At 45.1% G+C, this 22,453-nt stretch overlaps 1 protein-coding gene across 2 annotated transcripts; it reads right to left on the bottom strand.

The window, feature by feature from the left end:
• Positions 1–1,857: 1,857 nt before the first annotated feature.
• mapk1 (mitogen-activated protein kinase 1) lies at positions 1,858–22,397 on the bottom strand. 2 transcript variants are annotated; one of them, XM_062542748.1, is made up of 9 exons: positions 22,002–22,397; positions 13,556–13,738; positions 12,990–13,179; positions 10,967–11,083; positions 9,566–9,680; positions 7,299–7,430; positions 6,310–6,419; positions 5,035–5,163; positions 1,858–4,654 (listed from the first exon to the last, which is right to left on the bottom strand). In XM_062542748.1, the coding sequence occupies exons 1-8, from the start codon at positions 22,145–22,147 to the stop codon at positions 5,047–5,049; spliced, it is 1,110 nt and encodes a 369-aa protein (XP_062398732.1). In that variant the 5' UTR covers positions 22,148–22,397; the 3' UTR covers positions 1,858–4,654; positions 5,035–5,046. The 2 variants fall into 2 exon arrangements, with proteins under 2 accessions (XP_062398732.1, XP_062398731.1); XM_062542747.1 differs by having other exon boundaries at positions 5,039–5,163.
• Between the last annotated feature and the right edge of the window lie 56 nt (positions 22,398–22,453).

The following is a 22,453-nucleotide window of genomic DNA, read 5'->3' as shown; positions in this document are numbered from 1 at the left end:
TGTTTGGGTTGTTGCATAAACTGTAGAGCGGAATTCTAACAGATGTAGAATTATGCATGGTTTGATTAAAAAGAGCTGTATGTTAGCAAATATTGACTAATAATTATGACCAGTAAAAAAATATTGGGGGGTTTGAGCTGCGTGAGATACAGGATGCATAAATCATCGCTGTCTCTCCATTTCAATTAAGGATGATAATGCATGTTAGTTGATACCTCACGAAGAGGCTACCAAGACCACTGTCCTGTTTCTGTTCTTCCTTTTTTATTTATTTTTACCAATTCCGCCACTGCCAACAAGTAAAATCACTGTCATCTGTAAATACTATGTTAATAAAACTGTATGCTGTAGTAGATAGTGAGCCTATAAACGGTAGCCTACACTGTTTCTAAGCTGATAGACTATAGATAAGGTAGGTCTGGGTATTGATGCCCTGATAGCGATTCACAGGCTATAAAACAATTCCACACAGTACATTTCAGTCTTGATTCGATTGGAGTGAGGTGAAATAGGCCTACCTCAGCAGCAGAGTGATTGAAACTTGTGAAAATTGCCAATTGACATTGCATAAGTTGCCCACTTAACACTAATATCCATCTTTACTTTGGACTGTGTTTATCACTGCAATGAGCCCAGAAAACTGGACGAATAAAAAAGATATAATGAAATCTAAACAGTATTTTAGTAGGCTTACATTTAAATGTTATAGACCAGACTATTTAAAATGAAGTCAAAAGGTGGTGAGGTGAGATTTGCCCCAAATGTAGGTCACCACAATATCAAGTTAATATTAATTTTAGGCCAAATTGAGTGACCAAGTACTTACTGGTATGTTACTGGCATCAGTGAATGCTGTGATTAAAGTTTTAAACAGTCTGAAATACTCTAGATTTTCTTGAGGCAACATGCCAGTTTGTTGAAAAAGACCTTGCAAGTCATTTTCACGTTGCCTTTAAATTGCATCAGGGCTACAGGTCTAGTGTCTACAGAGACACTTCTCCCACACCTCTAGAACTGTGCTCTGCACCTTTAAGAGGTGGCTGACCTTGTGACACACGAGTGTCCCTTTGCGTAGAGCCATGGAGGAGTAATGACCTCAAAACCATTTTCGCTATCTCAGTTTTCCACCTGATCAGAATGGTGTGGTAGCAGTTAAATGTGCCAAGCTGAACAATGGACTTGTATTTGTGCCACTGCCCACAAATCCCTTTACTCCGGGCCCTTTACGAGCGCTGACGATGCTGATACCAGTTGTCAAGGACCACATGCTTCCAAGGCAACAGGTCTATAACAGCCACACAGACCTCTAACAGGGAAATTGGTTTTGAGCGCCATCTTCCTTCCTTTAAACCCAGTCGTCCTCGTCTTATCGTTCCCACTACCCCATTCAGCCAACCAGCAGCCTGAAAGACAAGAGCACCACTGTTGCCTTGCCAACCGAGTGCTTTGAAAGCCTGCGCATTTATACACTTAGTCTGGTGAGCATTGGAGACTGGGAACAACTGCCATCAGCTGAGAGAACACAGACAAATACAGGATAGTGTTTTTTTTTATTCTGCCGTTACTAGGTTACATGATTTGACAGAGTTGCAAAATAAATCATTATCTGTAATTCAATATGGCAATCTTCATCAGAAGCAAAGAGGCATCTTCTGTACGGGAATTCCTTCACGTGATATACAGGACTTTAATTAATCTATTATGTTTTAATATTTTTAATCACTTTGAAAACATCCCCCCCCCCCATCCCAGTGCTTACACAAAAACCCAAATGCACATCCAAAGAGACACAAATTCAAAAGGGACTCAGTCTGTAAGTAAAAACTTACAATAAAAGAGCTGCTGATCTGCACATACTTACAGAAGAGTAATTTAATATACGGAAACAACTTTTGAACAAGATTAATATTCAATAGAAACATGACATTCATTTTACAGTAAAAAAAGTGTGCACAAAACATCCAAACCAAGAAAGCAGGTCTAGAGAGGGGGAGGGGGAAGCAGAAGTAAAAATCTTCACTTTTTAAACAGAATCACAATCACAATTCGCTGGCAATAGGATTTAAAATGAAAATATTGATGAGGATTAAGTGTCATTATTTTTGTTTGTTGTTTTTTTTACTTTAAATATATACCTTTAAAGAATATACTTGAAAAAAAATCACAACTAATCCTCAAAACAAACAAACAAAACCAAAAAAAAAACATACAAAACAAACAAAAAAAAGCTGCACAATAAATCTTGTTATTCATGACGAATAAAAGGCACACCAAAGAGACAAGAGTTGCACACAGATGTCAGCAGAAGCTATCTTACAGGGTTTTGCAGTGTTTCAGAAATAAACTGTGCCCATGACCGGGGGGACCAATACGGCACGGCATGGCACGGCATGGCACGTCCGCAGCCGCCCACCCCCGGGCCATAACGGGGCACAACTGAGGAACATGAGACTAGATATTAACGCGGGTGAGGACGTCCCACTGAACACATGATTACTGCTAGGTTCACACCAGTGACACATCAGGAGTGAGTGCCGCACGAGGAGCCGTAATGTAAAACGCAGCCGATCGCAACTACGGGAGAGTCCAGTACTCACCACCCATGCCTGTGAGGCTGGGCAGGACTTGGCTGAAATGTTTTTCCGACCACTTGTAGATGCGTCAGCTTTTAGGTCAAGTTTTTTTTTGTGTGCGTGTTTGGTTTTTTTTGTGTGTGTTTGTTTCTTTATTTTGTCCCCGACTTCAGAGCCTTATTACATGATATATACATAAATCCACCTGTGTCATCCCATGCTTCATTTCTGCTGATTCAAATAGGGCCATCGTGGACTTTTTCCTTCCCTGTGAAAAAATTGCCAGCCCATCCTCCTTGGGCACTTGCACAGGACTTTTACTTCCTCTCTCCGCAAACTGTCTTTGTTCATTTTGTGTTGAACAGGCTCTATTAAATTTTAAATTATGCAAAACCAAATTTGAGGAAAAGGAAAAAAATAAAATAAAACAATAATAACTACAAATTAAGTATTTCTTTTTAAAAAGCACAAAACCAAAAAAAAGGAACCCTTTTCTACACTTTTCTAAATGGGACTTGTGAGACCACGAAAGATAGTATAACAAAAGTCCGGAGGTTCCCAGGTGGAACTCCCAGTTATGTGGCACTTACATCGTCTTTGTATAGAAAGCTTTTTAACAGTCATGCAAGGGCACAGTCTCGTTTGTTACAAGGCGAAGGGAATGAGCTTGAGAGAGCAGAAAGATAGACAGAGAGATAGCGAGAGGGAAAAAGAGAGAGAGAGAGAGAGACACCAGGCAAGGTAGAAGAGGAGGCACTGTACTAAGTACAAAAGCATTTCCTCATCACGTTGATTGTAGCACAACTACAGCTATTCCCCAAAGCTATTTCGACTGTGGATTTGCTTTTTGTGACTACGCAAAACCCGAAGCTTCAACGCTAAAAGCCGTTGGCTGTAGCCCTGTGTTGTTGTGTACCTCTGAGGAGGCCCGGTGTGCCCGTGTTGAGATGGCGAGGACCTGTGCCTGAGGTTGACCCAGCGTGATGCCGCCCTGCCTGAGCTGTGGCCCGCGCCGCTTCACACACGGCCTCCGGCCAGGCTCATGTGGTTCCCCAAAAAATATGGCAGTGCCACCTCGTATAGTCCCAGCACTATGTATGGCACGACACTTCCTGTGATCGCATTTTACTCGTCAGTACCAAAAAAAGCTTCAAAAGGGTATATGCAGGGTGGGGTGGGGTGGGGTCAGGGGGGTGGTTTTGGGCTGAGGTACTAAACCAGCCCAGGAATGGAGCCTTGACAAAAAAAATAAAAAAAAAAACCTGAATTTTTTTTTAGTTTTTTTTTTTTTCCAAAAAAGTGCATAGAGGGCATGTTACATGCACCCTGTAACTGAGCATCAGACCACTGCATACGTCACACGTGATAAGATCTCTGAGCTCTAACCTCTCCCTGATCAGAAGTCTGGCCTCCGTCGAGAGGGAGAGACAGAGAAAAGGGGGGGGGGGGGGGGGGGAACGCTTTAGGAGACTTTTTGTAAAATGACACATTATCAGAACAGTAGCTCTATCAAGAATTAATAATAATAATAATCATAATAACAAGAGCAAAACCGTTGCACAATCACAATACAGTACCTTTTTTTTCAAACTGAAATGCAGGACAGAAGAGCCTGACTCTACAGGTTTTGTATTATAGTCCAAATTCCCACTGATATGAAAGACTTGCGAGCTCGGCTTCAGTCACACGTCGTGTCCCTACACTTCCAGTCCACCACCACCAGGGCACTCATCTCCCGACATGAGTGGAAAGCATGCGACAGACGGAAAGAAAGGAGCAGGGAGGAGAAAAACACCAGACTAGAAAGAAAGCAGAGAGGGTCAAGGAGAAGCGAGAACGGGGGGACAAGACGCAAGAGTGAGGAGGAGGAGGAGGAGGAGGAGAAGGAGGAGAAGGAGGGTAATGGGATCTTTCCGACGCTGTTCCTGAGACATGGACAGACAGGAGGTTTGAGGACAGGCTTTGCCATAGACGTCTAGAGCAAAAAGGAAATAAAATAAAATAAACAAAAATGATAAACGGCACACAGTGGAGAAGTTGCTGGCAAAGAGCAGCCACAGCCGGAGTCAGGCTCACCACACCTGGGGAGAGAGAGAGAGAGAGAGAGAGAGAGAGAGAGAGAGAGAGAGAGAGAGAGAGAGAGAGCTCAACGTCACCATCACCGTCACAACCAACCCACAATTATATATATATATATATTAAAAAAAAACATTAGAAAGTCATCTGGAATTAGATGCACCACCCCAATCAGTCACAGCTATGTGAAGAAGTCATGTCACGACATGTCAAGCCCTCACAGTCTTTCCTTAACCCACAATCATTTCAGTTTTCATTTCATTATTTAGGACACGTCTAGAATAGGAGGCAACACCCTAGTCGTAGTTAGGTAAAGTTGTATTATAGGAAAATGATGTGAAGTGATTTTTGACACTGCTTAGTTGAGGTTCTAGCGGGAGGTTACCTACAGGTGACTTTAGGGCCTGAAGCCGGGCTGGAACCGAGCCGTCTCCTTGAAGATCAGGTCCTTCAGTGTCTCTTTGGGCAAGTCGTCCAGTTCCATCTCGAACTTAAAAGGGGCTTCAGCGACAGGCTACAGGGGAACACCACCAGAGAGGGGAACACCAGTTTAACAACCTGAACATCTGATTAAAAAAGCAACATCAGTTGGGGTCTTCGCATATCGTCTCGCTTAAGTTCTAACGATATGAATCTAAGACGAGTCTTTTGCTTTCAGTAGGCTGTGCCACGGCATGCATTCCAGTGGTCAGTTCACGGAGCAGAAATGTCACACGTGGCTGAGAACCAGGGGGCACATACGTGAGGATGGGGTATGCGCTCGGCATCAGAGGGCTTCTCAAATACCTTGACCTATATGGTTTGCTCTCTACGCTGCAAACCTGCCACCCTCCTGAGCACTCAACCCTGCTGGTAAATAACATTCTCTGGACGAGAACGGATCAGCAGCAACAATCACAAGTCATCACTCTAATACATTTCTACCTCACCATGCCATTCACAGCTAATATATCTGTAATAAAGTACATAAAGCTAACGTTATTAATTCACTTAGTTGGAGTCTGAAGAAGACGCATAGGCGTGGAAACGTTAAGTCACTTAGCACCGTTAAAAGCATTAAAAAGCGGGAGCGCTCCGGTCTCGCTCCTTGGTCCTAGTTTGACCTGGGGTCCCCCCGCTGATCATTTAGTTGAGTCTTGTCTGAATTTGACAGTGGAAAGTCTAAATCAGTGTTTTTCAACCACTGTGCCGTGGCACACTAGTGTGCCGTGACACATTGTTAGGTGTGCCGTGGGAAATTATCCAATTTTACCTAAGTGGTTTAAAAAAGAGTGAATAGAAATAATTGTCTTTGTGTTCATTTGATTCCTATTCAAGACACTTTGACAAGAATGACTTGATATCGTTAATGCGGGCTACAGATTTTTATTTAATTTCATTTTCCATAAAATTTCATTTTATTTAAAATTTTCGGCTGGTGGTGTGCCTCGGGATTTTTTCAATGAAAAAAGTGTGCCTTGGCTCAAAAAAGGTTGAAAAACACTGGTCTAAATAACAGAGGTGATCCACTACGTTTCCCACTCGTTTCTACATCAAGAATGATGGGGTGGCAACAACTGGATAATCTATCCAGTGCTAGTTATAGATCAGTGGGAAGGAGTCTGGAGGACCCAGGATCGAGGAGGGATGTTGAGAGAGGCCCAGGGTGCGTGCTGCTCACCTCATCGGTGGGGTCGTAATACTGCTCCAGGTAAGGGTGAGCCAGAGCCTCCTCCACCTCGATGCGCTTGTGAGGGTTGAACGTCAGCATCTTGTCCAACAGGTCCAAGGCTGCAGGACACACAAGGATTTGATGAAATCGCTCTCCCTCCATCTCAGTTTCAGCACAGTACAGCAGTGGAGGTACTATACGATATCTGAAGCCTAGTTAGCTCGACTTTGTCATAATGAAGGTGTGAATGTTTGAATATTGCTAGTAAGTGCTCATAGGTCCGTGTATGCTTCGTTCATTTGATATTCAATTGAGAATCAAAAAATACAAAAATGACTTGTTATTTCATTATGTGTTTATGAATGTGATACGAAGAAGCAATGAAAATCACGGAGCAACGATTTGGGCGAATGCAATGTTCAAGAAAACAGGCACGAGAAGGGAGATGATTTTCTGACGATTCAACAATGACACTGAGTTGCGCAAAGTCGCGCAGATTCTGGTTTGCCAGACGATATTTTCTGTCGCTAAAATTGGCAAATGTCGCTAAAGCTAGCGACAAATAAGTCGCTAAATTGGCAACACTGAGCACTGAAAGACCAAGAAAGTGACGTTAAATTGACTTCCAGGTCACAGCAATCGGAAGGACATAAATATCAAAATCAGTTAGCCCTGAGTCCGTTTTTTAAATGTTCTACTTTTGATCTGACCACGAAATCAAAAGTCTGAAAAACAAGCGTTATTTTCTTCTTCGTATCACATTCATAAACAAATAATGAAATAACAAGTCATTTTTTTGATTTTTTGATTTCTGGTTCTTAATTGAATATCAAATGAACGGAGCATACACGGACCCTCATAGCTTTGGGATAAGGTCCCTCTTAATTGTTGTAAAGTATAAGTATCAGGGAATGTGATCTAAATATCAGGGAAATGTGAGATGTCAACAACAGATCAGATGAGGGCAAACAGGAAGTGAGGCGGGGGCGACCTCTGACCTTTGGGATCAGCGTTGGGGAAGAGGCGGTTCCAGGGCACCTTGCAGCGCAGGGGGAGGGACAGCAGGTAGTTCCTGGCCTTGATGTTGATGATACAGTTGAGGTCCTCCTGAGTCGGAGAGCCCAAGATTCCTGAAGGGGGGGGGGGGGGGGGACAGAAATCACAGCTTAAAGGACACGTTCCACACCCTCCTGGTCATCTGCTTTAACAGCCCCACATCTGCACATCAGCTTAGCTCCCCATCTTTACTATACTTACAGAATAAAAAAAAAAGGCTGTGGGCTCATGCTAAACATGGACTTTGTAAGCGAACAGACACACAGACCTTTGGCAGTCTATGATTAGCAACGAAAACCAGCCATTCAACACACCCAACTGGGAGGCTTTCAAGTGCAATGCAAACAGCACGTTTCCTTATGATAACGAGGAGAAGGAGAGGCCCAGAGAGATGGGAGTGTGGCGGCAGCCGCCTCCTATGGGATAATGATAAAGGGGATCTAAATAAGGAAATGGGCCGCTTTATCATTAGGGAAACATCTGCAGCTCAGCACGGGGGGAGGGGGGAGGGGGGAGGGGGGGGGGCAGACCACAGGGAGCACATACAGGAGTGACCAATGGAGAACTGAGAATGCCCCCCCCCCCCATCCCAAGGAGAGGGGGGATCTGATGGTGGCAATTTAACATCATGAAAGAACCATATGGCACAACAATTGTATAGGCTTCATGAGAAACAGGAGGTGTGTCAATATAGGGAGGGAGAGTAGGGAAAAAAGGACACATTTGATAGTTGTAATACTCTCAGTGTTGCAGTCTCGTATCAAATTGTAAACAGCTTTGTTCCTTTAAATTACATTTAGACTGTCGTCACTCAGCAGATGCTTTTATCCAAAGCGAGTTGAAAGCAAATGTGAGGAAATAGCTGCAACAAGGAGAGGACCGCAACTATGAATAGCCAAGAAAAAGTCATTGCCAGATTAAAGACAGAATGTTACTGATATTAAATGTGCAGACTTCTAAGAAAACACGCCGATTTAGTTGTCCATTACATGGCAATATAAGTAAGCTGTACAAATCTGTCTGAACAGCCTCAGTGATTCAGGAACTGATGTTGAATGAAATTGTGATGCTAACATGTTACAACTACACAATACAATGCTTTAAAAAGGTGGTATGGTATATGGTATGGTATAAAAGGTGGTATTTGTAATAGGTGAAACTGATCAGGTTCAGTAACCTGTGTGTTTTTATAAATACGCTGAATATTTTTAAACTGGTCTTGTTTGCGTGTTGTGGCTTCAAACACGTGGTAGGAAACTATTCCAATGACGAGGATGTAATTTGTTTATAGACTTGATAACTTGGTAATGATTGAACTGTTGTGAAACATCTCGATTGGCCAAGGAAATGAAGAGTCACTCATATTAGTTGAAGAGATCAACAGAATGTGCCCCGATGATTCCGATCATGTCATATAATATTCATAATAAAGAAATTATTTTAATTATTTTAAAACCATCCACTGAAAACACTGCTTGAAAAGTCTGGAGATCTTTATCTGGAAGCTGTAGCAATAATAATGGCATCAGGCTTGCATCAGGTTTACAGTATAGCTGCTAAAGGCTAGCCAAAATAAGAACAAAATGTAATAAATATGTCAAGCTTAAAATAAAGTGTGCTAAATCCAAAATGATCATGCTTCCTCAGTCAGAGAAGAGGTTGTTTATGTAAGATTTTGCAAAATGACATCAATACGACAACCTCCAAGGATGTTAAAATAATAAAGCCTCTTTTGGGCTCTGAAGGTAGGGTAAAAATAGCTCCTTTTCAAATCTGCATTTGACAGATTTTTTTGTGCCATTTTCTTTTCATGTTGCCTTTTCACAGCTGGTGTTTCATGCAGATTCATGAGCCCCACGTCGAACGGTGCTCACTGAATGAGCAGCGTCACACACACACACGCACACACACACACACACGCACACAGGAAGTCAACTGTTAGAGGACAACAAGCCTGCATCCAATAGCCTTTCACCGCCGCTGATGGGTGAGCACGATGCAATCTCCACCGCTGATAAAAAAAAAAAAGAAAACGGCCCCAGCGGACGATGACTCGTCTTTTTCCCCTTTTGGCGAACGGACGTTAACGCCTACCTCCATCGCTCATCCTCGGCAGACCAGCTTAAAAACCGGCCGCCGCCGTGTTTTTCGCGACGCGTGGGACAGAAAAGACACAAGGGCACCAAAGTGAAGGGCAAGGATTTAATACCTAGGATGTGGTTGAGCTGATCCAGGTAGTGCCTCCCGGGGAAGATAGGCCTGTTGGACAACATCTCCGCCAGGATGCAACCCACGGACCAGATGTCAATGGATTTAGTGTAGCCCTGCGAAGAAGAACAAGAGAGTCACAAATAAAAGCGTGGCCAAAATAAATAAATAAATAAAACATGACTTGGCAGCTAGTGCTTAACCATCTCTATCTATTGGCCCATCTCTGAGGGGAAAAAAAAACTTGGCAGAGCTCTTAACCTACTGGCCAGTGCCTTGTGTGTGTGCATGCCTCGGTGTGTGTGTGTGTGTTTTTGTTATTGAGGGACTGAAAGACAGAACACACACGCACACGCACACGCACACGCGCACGCGCACGCACACGCACACGCACACACACGAAGGTTCACAATTTGATGACATCTTTAACTATTAAAAGAACTAGCAATTCATTTAAGTAATCCAATTACCCTCAGCCTCACGGGCAATGAATAAACTAGTTAATCAATGACTGAAATCCTGCTGAACTGCTGATGTGAAAGCTAAAGTCAATGGTAGCCTTAGTAGTAGTCATCAGTTGGAAAGCTTTTGTCCTTGGTGATGTGTGTGTGGTGTGTGTGTGTGTGTGTGTGTGTGTGTGTGTGTGTGTGTGTGTGTGTGTGTGTGTGTGTGTGTGTGGTGTGTGTGGTGTGTGTGGTGTGTGTGGTGTGTGTGGTGTGTGTGTTTGTTGTGTGGTGTGTCTTGTCTCCTCATCCAGACTGATTAGCTGAGAGCCAGGCTGCTGTGGTGTGTTTGCCCTTGTGCTCCTAACTCAGGGCTGTAAATAAAGGCGGTGTAATTACTCTGCGCGTCGCCTGGGGGCAGAGGCAGCGGCGGCCAGCGCCGTCCGTCACCATCAATCAGCCAATCAGCTGCTTCTCCTCGCTCACCACAGAGCCACACGGCCCAGCGCTCCACCCAGCCAGACAGACAGGAGTGGGCCGACGCGTCAACGCCTGTCTCAGCGTCACAGTCAGAGGAGGATGAACTATGTGTGTGTGTGTGTGTATGTGTGTGTGTGTGTGTGTGTGTGTGCGTGTGTGTGTGTGTGTGTGAGTAGGATGAACTGTGTGTGTGTGTGTGTGTGTGTGTGTGTGTGTGTGTGTGTGTGTGTGTGTGCGCATGACTGTAGGTCCTGTTAATGAGTGTAGAAGGATGTTTTTGTTTGCCTATGTTCATTCATGCAGACTTGAGCGAGTGTCTGCATGTGAACGTGCCTGTCTGAGCAGTCATGGGTGGGTGTGTGTGTGTGTGTGTGTGTGTGTGTGTATGTGTACGTGTTCGCCTGTGAAACAAAGAACAGACGCATGCCTGTGCAGGTCACGCAGCACCACCCCCCCATAAGCTGATACGTGGGGCTCACCTTTGAGTTGAGCATGATCTCGGGCGCTCGGTACCAGCGTGTGGCCACGTACTCCGTCAGGAAGCCGGTGTGGTCGTGGTCGGGGTCCGCCACGCGGGCCAATCCAAAGTCACAGATCTACACACACACACACACACACACACACACACACAGAACAACGGACCAGCTGGCAGTGAACAACCAATCAGCAACATGGCTGAACCTGCTGTTCATCTTGTACTGAGCAGGATTACTATTGCAACAACATGAACTGAACATGAACTACAATTAATATAATGAAGGCTTCTTCAGCCGTTGTTCAAAGAAAGCTTTATTTTTCATTACATTTACATTTACATATATTGAAAAAAATGTCTTGACAATCTGGCAACACAGTGACAAACAGAAAAGGACATAAAATAAACTTCAACAGCAGCAGTCATTTCAAACCAGTGTTAGAACTAATGTGCTGATTTTTCAAGATGAATCATGTTCATGGAATCATGACATCATGTTTCTAGTTTTTGATTCATCATCATCATCATCATCAGTGTTTGGACTAAGCTCCCAAACATCAGATGAAGTAGTGTCCCCTTATCTTTATGAGAGGAAAGTCAAACCACAAAACAACCCAATGAGGAAGAACTAAAGCCAGCCTAGATACTAATCAGGCAGATGCTACCATAAACAGGTTAGCGAGACCCATGTGGCCAGTACCGTATGCACATATGATGCAGAAATCTCCCACGCCATGCACTGCAGTGCCTTTCATGTTTTGCAAATGCAATTCAAAACCAGAGCTCCAAGTCTAGCCACGTCAAAATCAACCCGCAGAAAATGATGGCACGTCCCAGTTAACGGCTGAAAGTCTTATCAGCCAGACTGTTTCAAAAGCAGAAACGCAGCTGCTTTCTCAAAGGGCATCCCTGTCTGATGATGCTTTCCACTGCATTTCCATGCAGCTAGCATGCAAAACAAATGTACACATGCATCACAATAGAAACAGCAGTACGATTAGGTAATGTTTGCATTCTTATGTACCAAACCTGCACTTTTCTTTTGTCTTTTATCATAATCGCGATAAGAGGTCAGCAACAGCAAGGCCGCATACTGCACTGGCAAGCGACCAACTGGAACCAACCAGCAGCTGTGGAAGTCTGATCTGATCGGATCGACCACTGAAATGTACCGCTTGCTCAGACACTGGACTTCATCCCACATTTCGTTGCTGGGTTCCCACGTTTATTGTTACAGAAGAAGCATGCTTTTCGTTGTTGAAAATGAGAACAGATCCATCTATCCCATCCATCCTTCTATCTATCCATCCTTCTATCTATCCATCCATCCATCTATCCATCCATCCATCTGGTTACAGAACTTCTCTCAAGCAGCTCGAGGTATAGCTGAAATGGCCTCACCTCGAGGTCAATATGGGTTACAAAATGCGCCGATTGTAAACAGATTGTGCAAGTAATCTGTTCTCTTGAAGCTCTAATGACAGAGCCAGGTGGCAGGGACCCCAAGGTTAGAAGCTTGACGCTTAAGTCAGACTTCAGTGGGTTTAAAACTCATTAACTCGCTCATATATAACCTCATGCACAAGCTTAACACCATTTCGATCAAGCAATCCATATAATTACGGCATTCACAATAACAACTGTATCTGCGTCGCCACCTAGTAGTGTCTGACCTAGTAGTGTCTGACAAACTGAGATATTTCAACACATTTCTGATAGACGCTGAACATATACAGCAAAAGCCATTTCCCTTCAAGGTCTTCCAACACTTGCCTGTGCTCTGTTCACGCGCTGTTCAACATGGCTCCTAGAGCGTGGTCCTTGAGGCTCTTCTGCCCAGTCAAAATGACCACTACTCCACTGCAACCATGTAGCTGCTCACACTACCGGTCAGTCTAATGCCAAAATGGATGAGACGGAGACGGAACCACATGTTCCAAATCATCTCCCACTGGTCAAACTCTTCTACACAAGGACCCCCCTCCCCCCCCCCCCCACACACAAACACACACCCCATCCCACCGTACCTTCAGATCGCAGGTAGTGTTGAGGAGCAGGTTGGAGGGCTTGAGGTCGCGGTGCAGCACGTTGGCCGAGTGGATGTACTTGAGCCCGCGCAGGATCTGGTAGAGGAAGTAGCAGATGTGGTCGTTGCTCAGGTGCTGCGTCTTCAGCAGCTTGTACAGGTCCGTCTCCATCAGGTCCTGGACTATGTAGCTGCACAGTCCAGCGTCAAGGACACCACCCGTCTTTTAAATAGTACCTCTTCAATAATCCATACTTTATACTTCGAGTACATACAGAGATTATAAAATAAATTAAGTTCATTTGAAATATTTAATGAAATTAAATAGATTATAAATACAGAGATTATACTGTATTGTTGTACTGTGCTATCCACTGAGATGCTTTTGACTTTAAGGCAGAATGTGTGTGCTAGTATACTGTATGTCTCTGTGTGTGTGTGTGTGTGTGTGTGTGTGTGTGTGTGTGCGCTTGTTTGTGTTTGTGTGTGTGGTGGGAGATGTTTAACTGTGTCAGTGCTTCGTTTAACTTGGAAGTGACGAGCAGCGTGTGGGGGCGAAAAGGATACACATCTTTCATGTGGTCGATGCTGGGCGCCCGGATGATGTCGTTGATGCCAATGATGTTCTCGTGTTTGAAGCGCAGCAGGATCTTGATCTCGCGGAGTGTGCGCTGGCAGTAGGTCTGGTGCTCAAAGGGGCTGATCTTCTTGATGGCCACGCGTACCTTGCCGTCCCGGTCGAACGCAGAGCTGTATTGGGGGGGGGGGGCGACAAAGTGACACGCTTAGTGGACATGCTCTTCTTCAGACGATCAGATTCTGTGCTTTTTCTGCTGTTCACCATTTCCCATTTTGACACACGCCTTTATCATCTTAGATGTGGTGACGACGACTGGGAACAAGACAAAAACGCACTGTGAAAGTACAGGCCTTGCGGTGGTCTTAAGTTATAAAAAGACCTACTGTGCAAACGCAACAACAAAAAAAAAGAACAAGATTTACACAAGCTCGAACAGTTTGGTACACTTGAGCGTCTCACAGTGGACAAGAGGCTGCGGAACAAGTTATGTAGTGGCGCTCTGATCTTGACAGCATCTACCGCTCAAAGTGGGTCAGAGTCAGTCTCATGCGAACAGCCAACCAACCGCTGACCTTCAGTCTCTTATCTACTCTACAGCCCACCCCCTTTCTCTCTCTCTCACACACACACACACACACACACACACACACACACTCTCTAGATGGAGTGTGTGGGTGGATGGTGCTCTCTAGCCTGCGGCTCGAGCGTCGAGCTGTGCCAGCTTCAGCGCGCTCCTCCACAGGCCAGGTGCCAGGAGAGGACCACCCGCCCGAGAGCCCAGCCAACGGGCACGCACACAAGCGCCCAGCAGGAAAAGGGCTGCTAGCAGCATTATTATCAGTGCCTTCACTAAAGCACACTACACCGGCAGAGCAAAAACGACCTGAGTGTGTTGGTTTGTGCCGTGTGTGTGTGTGTGTGTGTGTGTGTGTGTGTGCATATGTGCGTCTTCTGTTATTAGACTTGCTTTTGGGACAATACTGTTGTCGCCGAAGTGCACGCATGGACCCGAAGCATTCTGTGAGGTTTGTAAATCAAACTATGGATTAATGAAAATGGACAGTTGAGACCAGTGTACTTGGAGAACATCAAACAAACATTAGTGTATGTGTATTTGTATAAGCCAATATATACAGTATGAGAGAGAGAGAGAGAGAGAAAGAGAGAAAGAGAGAAAGAGAAAGAGAGAGAGAGAGAGAGATTGTTTCCACGGAGACGGACTACAAGACTTTACATATATTGCGGCAAGCAAGGCTGGTTATGCAACAGGCTGTTGCCATGACGACCTGGCCAAGTGAGTAGAGGAAGGCGCTCGCACTGCCATGCTTGTGCTTCTACAGAGCGAGTGAGCGAGCTGACAATCTCTGATACCCTTGAGGCAGCACAAGCACAAAAAACACACCAAAAAAAGCATCAAATAAATCAGAACACCCCCCCCCCCCCCCTTATACCGCCAGATATACAAATGTTTCTACTCTCTCCGAAGCCTTTTCACACAAAACCAGGCCGTGAGTCGGAGAAAGACTGGGGGGTGCGGGGGAGGGAAGGAAAACAAGCAAATGTGACCATCCTATGACAGCGGACACATTATGGAGGAGAGCCCGAGACTGTGGCGAAGACGAACCCCCGCCAACCTTCGCTGTCCTGCTCGAGCTCGTCCATGAGAGGCTGGGGGGACAGTTAGACGGCGTTTGTCCAGGAGAGAGGCACGGAGGGCTCAGGGCAGTCATGGGGCGCGTGCCAATCATTTGGGTGGCAGGGGAGAGGATGGCAATGTGCCTGGCTCTGCCAACAGCATGGCAGAAATGGACACTGCTAACTTGTTCTCAGAGAGGGAGAGAGAGAGAGAGCGAGCGAGCGAGAGAGAGAGAGAGAGACAACACATAATGGAGTAAGATGACTCAGCTTGGAAGCACAGATTGTCATAGTATCGGGGCATCAGTTGGCCATTTCCTGGTGAATAACACGATTACACTGGGTCTTTGCAGCAATACCTGTACAAAACCGATGTGCACGAAAACGAAGCACATACACTTGGGAGCTAACTGTAAAGGTTAGAGCCTACACAAAACCCATGTGTGGCAATACCCACTGCTATAGTAACCACACCTTCTGAGCTAAACACACATTAACACACTACACACGACAATGCACCTCCTACTCATGAGGTAACACTTGACAAGTTAAACCCTAAACCAGCCAACCAAAACACACAGCCTGTGTGGTAATGTCGACAGCTTTAGCAACAGTACTCCATGAATATAACAGGGCTAGGCAACTTATCGAATTAATCGATTAATCGTCAATTACGACTTCAAATGATTACGAAAATAACAATCAAGGCGTAATGATTATCTTGCTGAATTCCGTTTTTCCGTTTTCCGTCTTGAGTTATAGATCCAGTGCACCAATTTGCTTTACAGTGGTAACTGTTATAGAATGTTTGGGTTTTTTTGCATGCATTTTCTACTTGTTTTTCAGTTGAATTGTATTCAAAACTCAATTGTATGTGCGGTTGATAAAATCTGTAGCTTAGATAATGGAGAACGTTTCCAAATTCATCGGGTTAAAATATCCGGATCTAAACATTGACCAAAATAATCGCAATTATGATTTTTTTTTTTTTTTTTTGCCATAATGGAGCAGGCCTAATAGACACACACCAGAGCTCTTTCTGGCCATCAGAACCAGATTGATTTGAGAGTGGGGGGTGCTGACGTCAGCCCTCCGAGAGGTTGCCTTGGCGACTGGCGTTGTGGCAGAGTTTGGCAGAGCAGCAGACCCTGGCAGGAGCGCGGGCGAGTGAGTGAGCGCCCGTAGCGTGCATGTGAGAAAGGAGGTAGTGGTGGTGCTGGGGACAAGGTTGGCAGAGTGGAGGTCAGACTCTGTCACCAAGGGCTGGCCCAATGCATTGGGTGGTGGTGGTGGCTGTGGTGAACGGTTCCTCCTTCACTATTAACAGACTTTCTAATGAAGAGACACAGCACTCAAAGAATCTCCCATAGAAATGCATGGCACTCGTCTACACGCGCCCCCCCCCCCCCCCACCTTCACTTGCCAAAAGTTGAATGTGAATGCATTGCATTATGTGGTATGTTGTGAAGGCATCGTGCCAATCGAGGTTGGTGCGTTGTGATTCATGAGGCCTTGCACACGAGCAGCTCTACCCGAAATAGATGCCCGATAAGTGCCCAAAAAGCGTTACAATATGACAGCCGAGTGGAAGGATGTGCCTAGAAGGACTTTGCTATTTAGCGCTCCGCTTACCAGAACACTTCAGGAGTAAAAACTGGTCTCAAAAGAAGTGGTCACTTTTGAAACAATAGATGCTGAATCAAGTGTTTTTGTAGCAGTCAATGGTTGGTCTTTGGTATTATTTGCCCTCAATGGTGCCTTCCAGGCAGCGCTGCCTTCAAGGCACTACTCCCCTCAGTTTAGGGGTAGGATGAGGGTTGAGGGGGTTAGGGTTAGGAATAGGGTAAAGGTAATGCCTTTTAGGCTGTGCTGCCAGGAAGGTGCCGTTGGGGGCAGAAAACACCAATGAGCGTCAATGGTTACTTCTGAAGTTGCCTGGATATACCAGCATCCTGTATCCTTTGTAGAACAGGCCTCTGTATAGCCAGGTCTAACGGGGGCTGTATGTGTACACTCATCTTTGCCCTTACTGCCGGCAGAGCCAAAGCTGGTCCCCACACTCTGCCAAAACTGCCATGACATCCGTTTGGTCACCAGGAAAAAGAGGGATGGGGTTTGCGTTTGGGGGGGGGGGGGGTGCTGACTGCGTCAGTGCATTGGCCTTCACCCTGTCAGAATCGGGCTCCACTCCCAAATGTTTCCTGTCTGTGACCACCACCAGCCTTGAAAGCCTGCGCTGCCGTCTGCCATTTGATGTAGGCCACTTCAAAGGGACTCAGCCAGTGTTCCTGAGGGAACCTTTCACATAAAAGCTACCAACATTTACCTCAGATAAAGATCCTTCTCAAAAAATATAAGTCAGGTGTAATAGTCAAATAAAAGACCAACTTTAAGAAGCTTCAGCAGAAAAATAAATAAATAAAAGAAAACTAGCACCACTTTGCATATGATGACATGCACGCGTAACAGAACTGATGTGTTTGCAGACTAAATAATTTGGTTAACAAAAGTAGTGCACTGCCATATCTTTAGATCACAAACAGCAGATAGGCAAAGCTGCATCACTCTCTACACTGTCTACAACAGATGCTACCTACCAACAAAAACCAACCTACAGTAAAGAAGATAACACATTTCCACTAAGTTCAATGCACAATTCACATTGGTCAATGTGGTTTGTTTGGCCAATGGCAGGCTTTCCCTCCTATCAAATCAAGATTAATGAAATGACTTCCACCAGACGAGATACTTACTAGCAGCTATAGCCTAATTGGAACTGCATTGTACAAATAAAAAAAGGTTCAATTCTACAATCAATTCCCTAAATGTTTCTCCACTGACACTCAGTCAGTTTTAGGCGTGTTGGAGGGAAGGTAAGATAAGCCATAGGCTAATAGGCGCCACATTAACAAGGCAGCCATTGTCTCACGGAGCCCAACATGCTCTCCCCTTATCCTAGTGAGCTGGCGATTGTGCTGATAAGGACATTCAGTTTTGAGTGTGGAGTACGAGTTGTCGCAAACAACAGTCTTTCTGGTGCAATGTCGATTCTGAAGCAAGGCTATCCACTAGCTTTTGATCATGGAGTACACCTAGATTAGGTGAGTTCACCAGCTCCAGATAACCTGCTTTGCATTAAGAGGTGCTATGAACTATCTAGACCGTGACTTATCCATGATCTCTGACCATGATATCGTTCCATCATGTGAGAACACAGACAGGTTGAGCAACTTTCCCACATAAACAGGTTTACACCAAAGCTCATCCAACACACAAAAATGACTTGATTTCTGGTGCAGGCTTGACCTAATCCATAATCCATGACTGACGATGAATCAGGACCTGTCGCACATTGACAGACTGACAACTCACAAATGTCACCGCATTTCCATAACCTGACAAGTAACTACGCAGAGAAGCACCAGCATTGGAAAAACTGAAAACCAGACCATGCCCCAGTGTAGAAAAACGACGCGTTAAGAAGAACCGCGCTTTCGAGGAAGCCGAAAGATCTTCAGGATTTCCTGACCTGGCCACAAAGGTAATCAAACTAGGATCTCTCCAAACAGGCCAATAGACACAGTGTTGCTGTTGAGATAAGGCTTTAAGCATCCCACACCTGATCGTAAGATGGACACCAGCATGACACTGCAAACAGGGCAGATCAGACAGTTCAGTGCGCACTGCGGCCGCTAATGTCTGAAAACCCAGCTCCTCAGAGAACATCTCCTCTTCTCATAGCTCTACTACAGACAATTGCACTCATTGATGCACTTACTACACTCATTGCTGCACTTACTGTGTTTTTTCAAATTGTTGTTAAAATTTCTCTTAAAAGCTTTAAATGTTTTTACCATGCTGTAAGTCGCTTTGGTTAAAAAGCGTCAGCCAAATGTAATGTAATGTAATGCATTGCAGCCAGGTGTTTTAGCATAGGCCTAGCCTCCACATGCTTCATGTGACACTGGCACTTCAGGGGAAGGTGTCAACATTCTCTATAGAAATGGCAAAATCTTTGGGGTTTCACAAAGACAACACAGCACACACAAATACATATCACATACGCAGAGAATACGGAAGCACACAAAGATAACATCGCCATGTAAGGCCTCAGATGCAAAATCTAAGCGAAAAAGTCCACAGCTACCACGGACAGGCTACGATTTGTTTCTCTTTTCATGCTGGTGGGTCTGAGTATAACACAGCTCTCTTTCTCAGGACCCTCTCTCTCTCTCGCTCTCTCTCGTCAGCTCCAAATCCTGTGCTTTTCTCTCCCTTCGCTGAAGCTCACAGCCACATTCTCCGCTCGTTGCATCACCATATGCTCTACAGCGAGGGGTAGATGATGTGGACTGTAGCAGGTTTTGGACACACCGGGTCACTAAGGGAGCAGTAGGGACTACACGAGACTGCTGCCCATTTGTCCCCCAAAACAACCCGTTCGGATCTGCCGTGTGGAACATGCAGTAGCTCCCGAACATTTAAATGTTGGGCTTCTCCCGGTGTGAGCCAAGACCGTACACAAGGTAAAGCCATTGCTGTGATTAGACGGGCTGAACTGGGCCTCCCATGTTACCAGGGTGAGAGGAGGCCTGGAAAATTCTGATGTTAGCCAACAGCCACGGTGCTGCTACGCAAGAAAAACAATCCAAAAGAGAGGGAGAGAGGGAGAGAGAGAGAAAAAAAATCTCTTTCACTTCCTCATAACGCCCCCCTTGGGATTGCAGACATGCAGTGATCGCACTCTGTGCTAATTTAATCCACTGCTTTTATGGAGACGTGCAATTTCTTTCTGATGCCACTGATGGGCTCCACCTCGGAGCCTACACCATCCAGCCCCTACTCAACATGGTGGAGTGTGATGTTGTGCTGTACAAGTTCTTCACCTATTGTTCAGAGTACTGCTACACGTTCCACTTATGCCAACATCCACGTGAGGGTTATTTTTTTTCCCCACCAAGTTCTTCAACAGGATACTCAGAACTGCTACTGACACAAATGTGGCTTTGCGGGGTTGTCAGTGTTAGACTGGATGGGAAATGAACTGAAGGGTATAGCTCAGACTGGCAAGGGTGAGTTGGCTTGGTAAATGTCCTTTAATGTTTAGAAATGAAGACAAGCAATGTTATATTAACAACAGAGACATATTAGATGATGCAAGACCAGCAGTTAAATAGTCATTTAAAAGAAATCACAGACACAGCGTTACTGTGCACAGGGTCTTTTCACAACCTATCGGTAAACATCTATTTAACACATCCTCCTCCACTGACTTTCACATCTGAACTCTTCAGTTGTAGCCGTTAATGTGCTGCCCACGACAGACCTAAAAGCACAGTCATAAGTCATATTCGGTACTGAGAGTGAGGGTTTCAGGAAACATACGCTCCCATACGTTTATTTCAGACTGCCTGCACACTGGCCCTGTCTCCGTGTTCAATGCCTCCAACACACACACACAAACACACACACACACACACACACACAGAGACACACAGACAGACACACACACACACACTTTTCCATCTGACGCGATTCGCATTTTCGCTTTCCGATAGGGCAGGCTACTTGCGGATTCCACTTAAGTCGGCTTTCCCTGATGTCATATAGATGAAGTTTACATCAAAGCATCATTGATAGCACTTGTTTGTAAGCGCGATATGACAAGATGACCTTGAGCGTGAATGGTTTCTGGTATAAAAACAGGCCTGACCTGCATGCATACATAGGCCTACATACATAGAATGAATATCAATTAAACATCGAGTTGCACGGTAGAACAACAGCTAGGGGGTAGAAATGCATCTCAAAGCATCCTGTTCAGCTTTCGCATCGGCACCCACGCCACTGTGGTGGAGCCTACAACAGGGCTTGCTGACATCCTGTTGCTCTTGCACAGTTGTCTCACTGTCGCAGCATGCTCTTCATTTCCCAAGAGCCAATGCCAAACAAAGTAGCCTACTCCTATACACATCATCAGCTAACGCATTCCTTTTATCAGGTGCACCTGAAGGGTAGCTTTTTTTCGTGCACGTTAGCAAATCCCTGAAGGCATTCGCCGTCGATATTATGGCAAAAGCTGGTTCCAAAAAAGCCATTAAATGCGCTTCAACTCAACACGGGCGTAATGAAGAGTTTTAGTGACATTAATGATGACAAACATCTTGTGTTAACAGGCTCCGACATAGCCTATCAAAGGCTAGCAATAGGAAGACGCTGGATTTCGACATTCTGTAACCAAAGAATTCAGTAGAACAACTTGTTGCTGATACAGTTGCGGCGCGTCAGGAATGGATACATCAACTAAACTACCTTCTTTTGGTCCAGATCACTATCAAATGAAGCCTACATCAATCAACAAGGTAGCTAATAGAGTAATTTGAAAAGAGCACTAATTATGTAGGCCTACACTTTAACAAAGTGGTTCAACATTGCTGTTATTTTATAATCAAACAAGCACAGCCACCAAGCAACCCAGAACTGGACCATTCGACCATATTAACAGTAACTTAGTAGCTACAATATTTTCACTCCACTCCAGATTTGGCAGGAGGTTCACATTGCAGGCTCTATCTCCATCTAGCCATTTTACGTCCCGCTGGGTAGGTGGACGTGGGACAGCGTAAACAGTAGCCTATACGTTACCGTAATAGTTAACATTTAAAGGGGTTCCTTGCTGGGCATATGAAGATTCATGAGATGTTATCCGTAAACTAGCTAAACATCTAACACAACTTAGCCAAGTTAGTCATCTTCACTAGTCAATCTCGGCAGAAACAAACACTTAATGTTACTTACCAAACCATACCGTAGGCCCCCTCTCCAATGTAAGACAAATTACTGTAGCGGGGCCCGACATCGAAGGCCTGCCCACGGACCAACTCTGCCCCGGATCCGGGGTTGAGGCCGCTGCCTGCAGGGCCAGATACCGCAGCTGTCGCCATTGTTAAATCTGAGCTGCCTTCGATAGCTCCTAACGTTCAGTAATAAAAGATCAAAATCTTAATTTACACTCGGCTACGGATGAAAACAGATCATGTAAAATACAGACTTATCGCAAGATAGCCAATGCCGAGAATAAATGGCAATGCATGCATAAAAAGATTGTTTATAGGGTTGCGATACAGTAGCCTATGAGCAGCCTAACGTGCACTATCGCTTGGTGCCGTGTAGCCACACAGACTGCAACGGAGTCAAGCATCAAATGTTGCTGCAGGAAATAACGGGAGGGGGAGATCACGTGGAAAGAA

Source organism: Sardina pilchardus, chromosome 8 (assembly GCF_963854185.1).
Source record: "Sardina pilchardus chromosome 8, fSarPil1.1, whole genome shotgun sequence".
In the NCBI taxonomy this organism is placed as follows: Eukaryota; Metazoa; Chordata; class Actinopteri; order Clupeiformes; family Clupeidae; genus Sardina; species Sardina pilchardus.
The sequence above is the reverse complement of the archived record's forward strand: the minus strand, read 5'-3'. Positions and strand labels throughout refer to the sequence as shown.

Excerpts from the sequence above, each read along its gene's own strand:
- mapk1 (XM_062542748.1), bottom strand. The coding sequence starts at position 22,147 with ATGGCGACAGCTGCGGTATCTGGCCCTGCAGGCAGCGGCCTCAACCCC. Across the intron at positions 11,084-12,989 it reads ACACTACCTGCGATCTGAAG|ATCTGTGACTTTGGATTGGC; the intron begins GTACGGTGGGAT and ends GTGTGTGTGTAG. Across the intron at positions 9,681-10,966 it reads AGATCATGCTCAACTCAAAG|GGCTACACTAAATCCATTGA; the intron begins GTGAGCCCCACG and ends TCTTCTTCGCAG.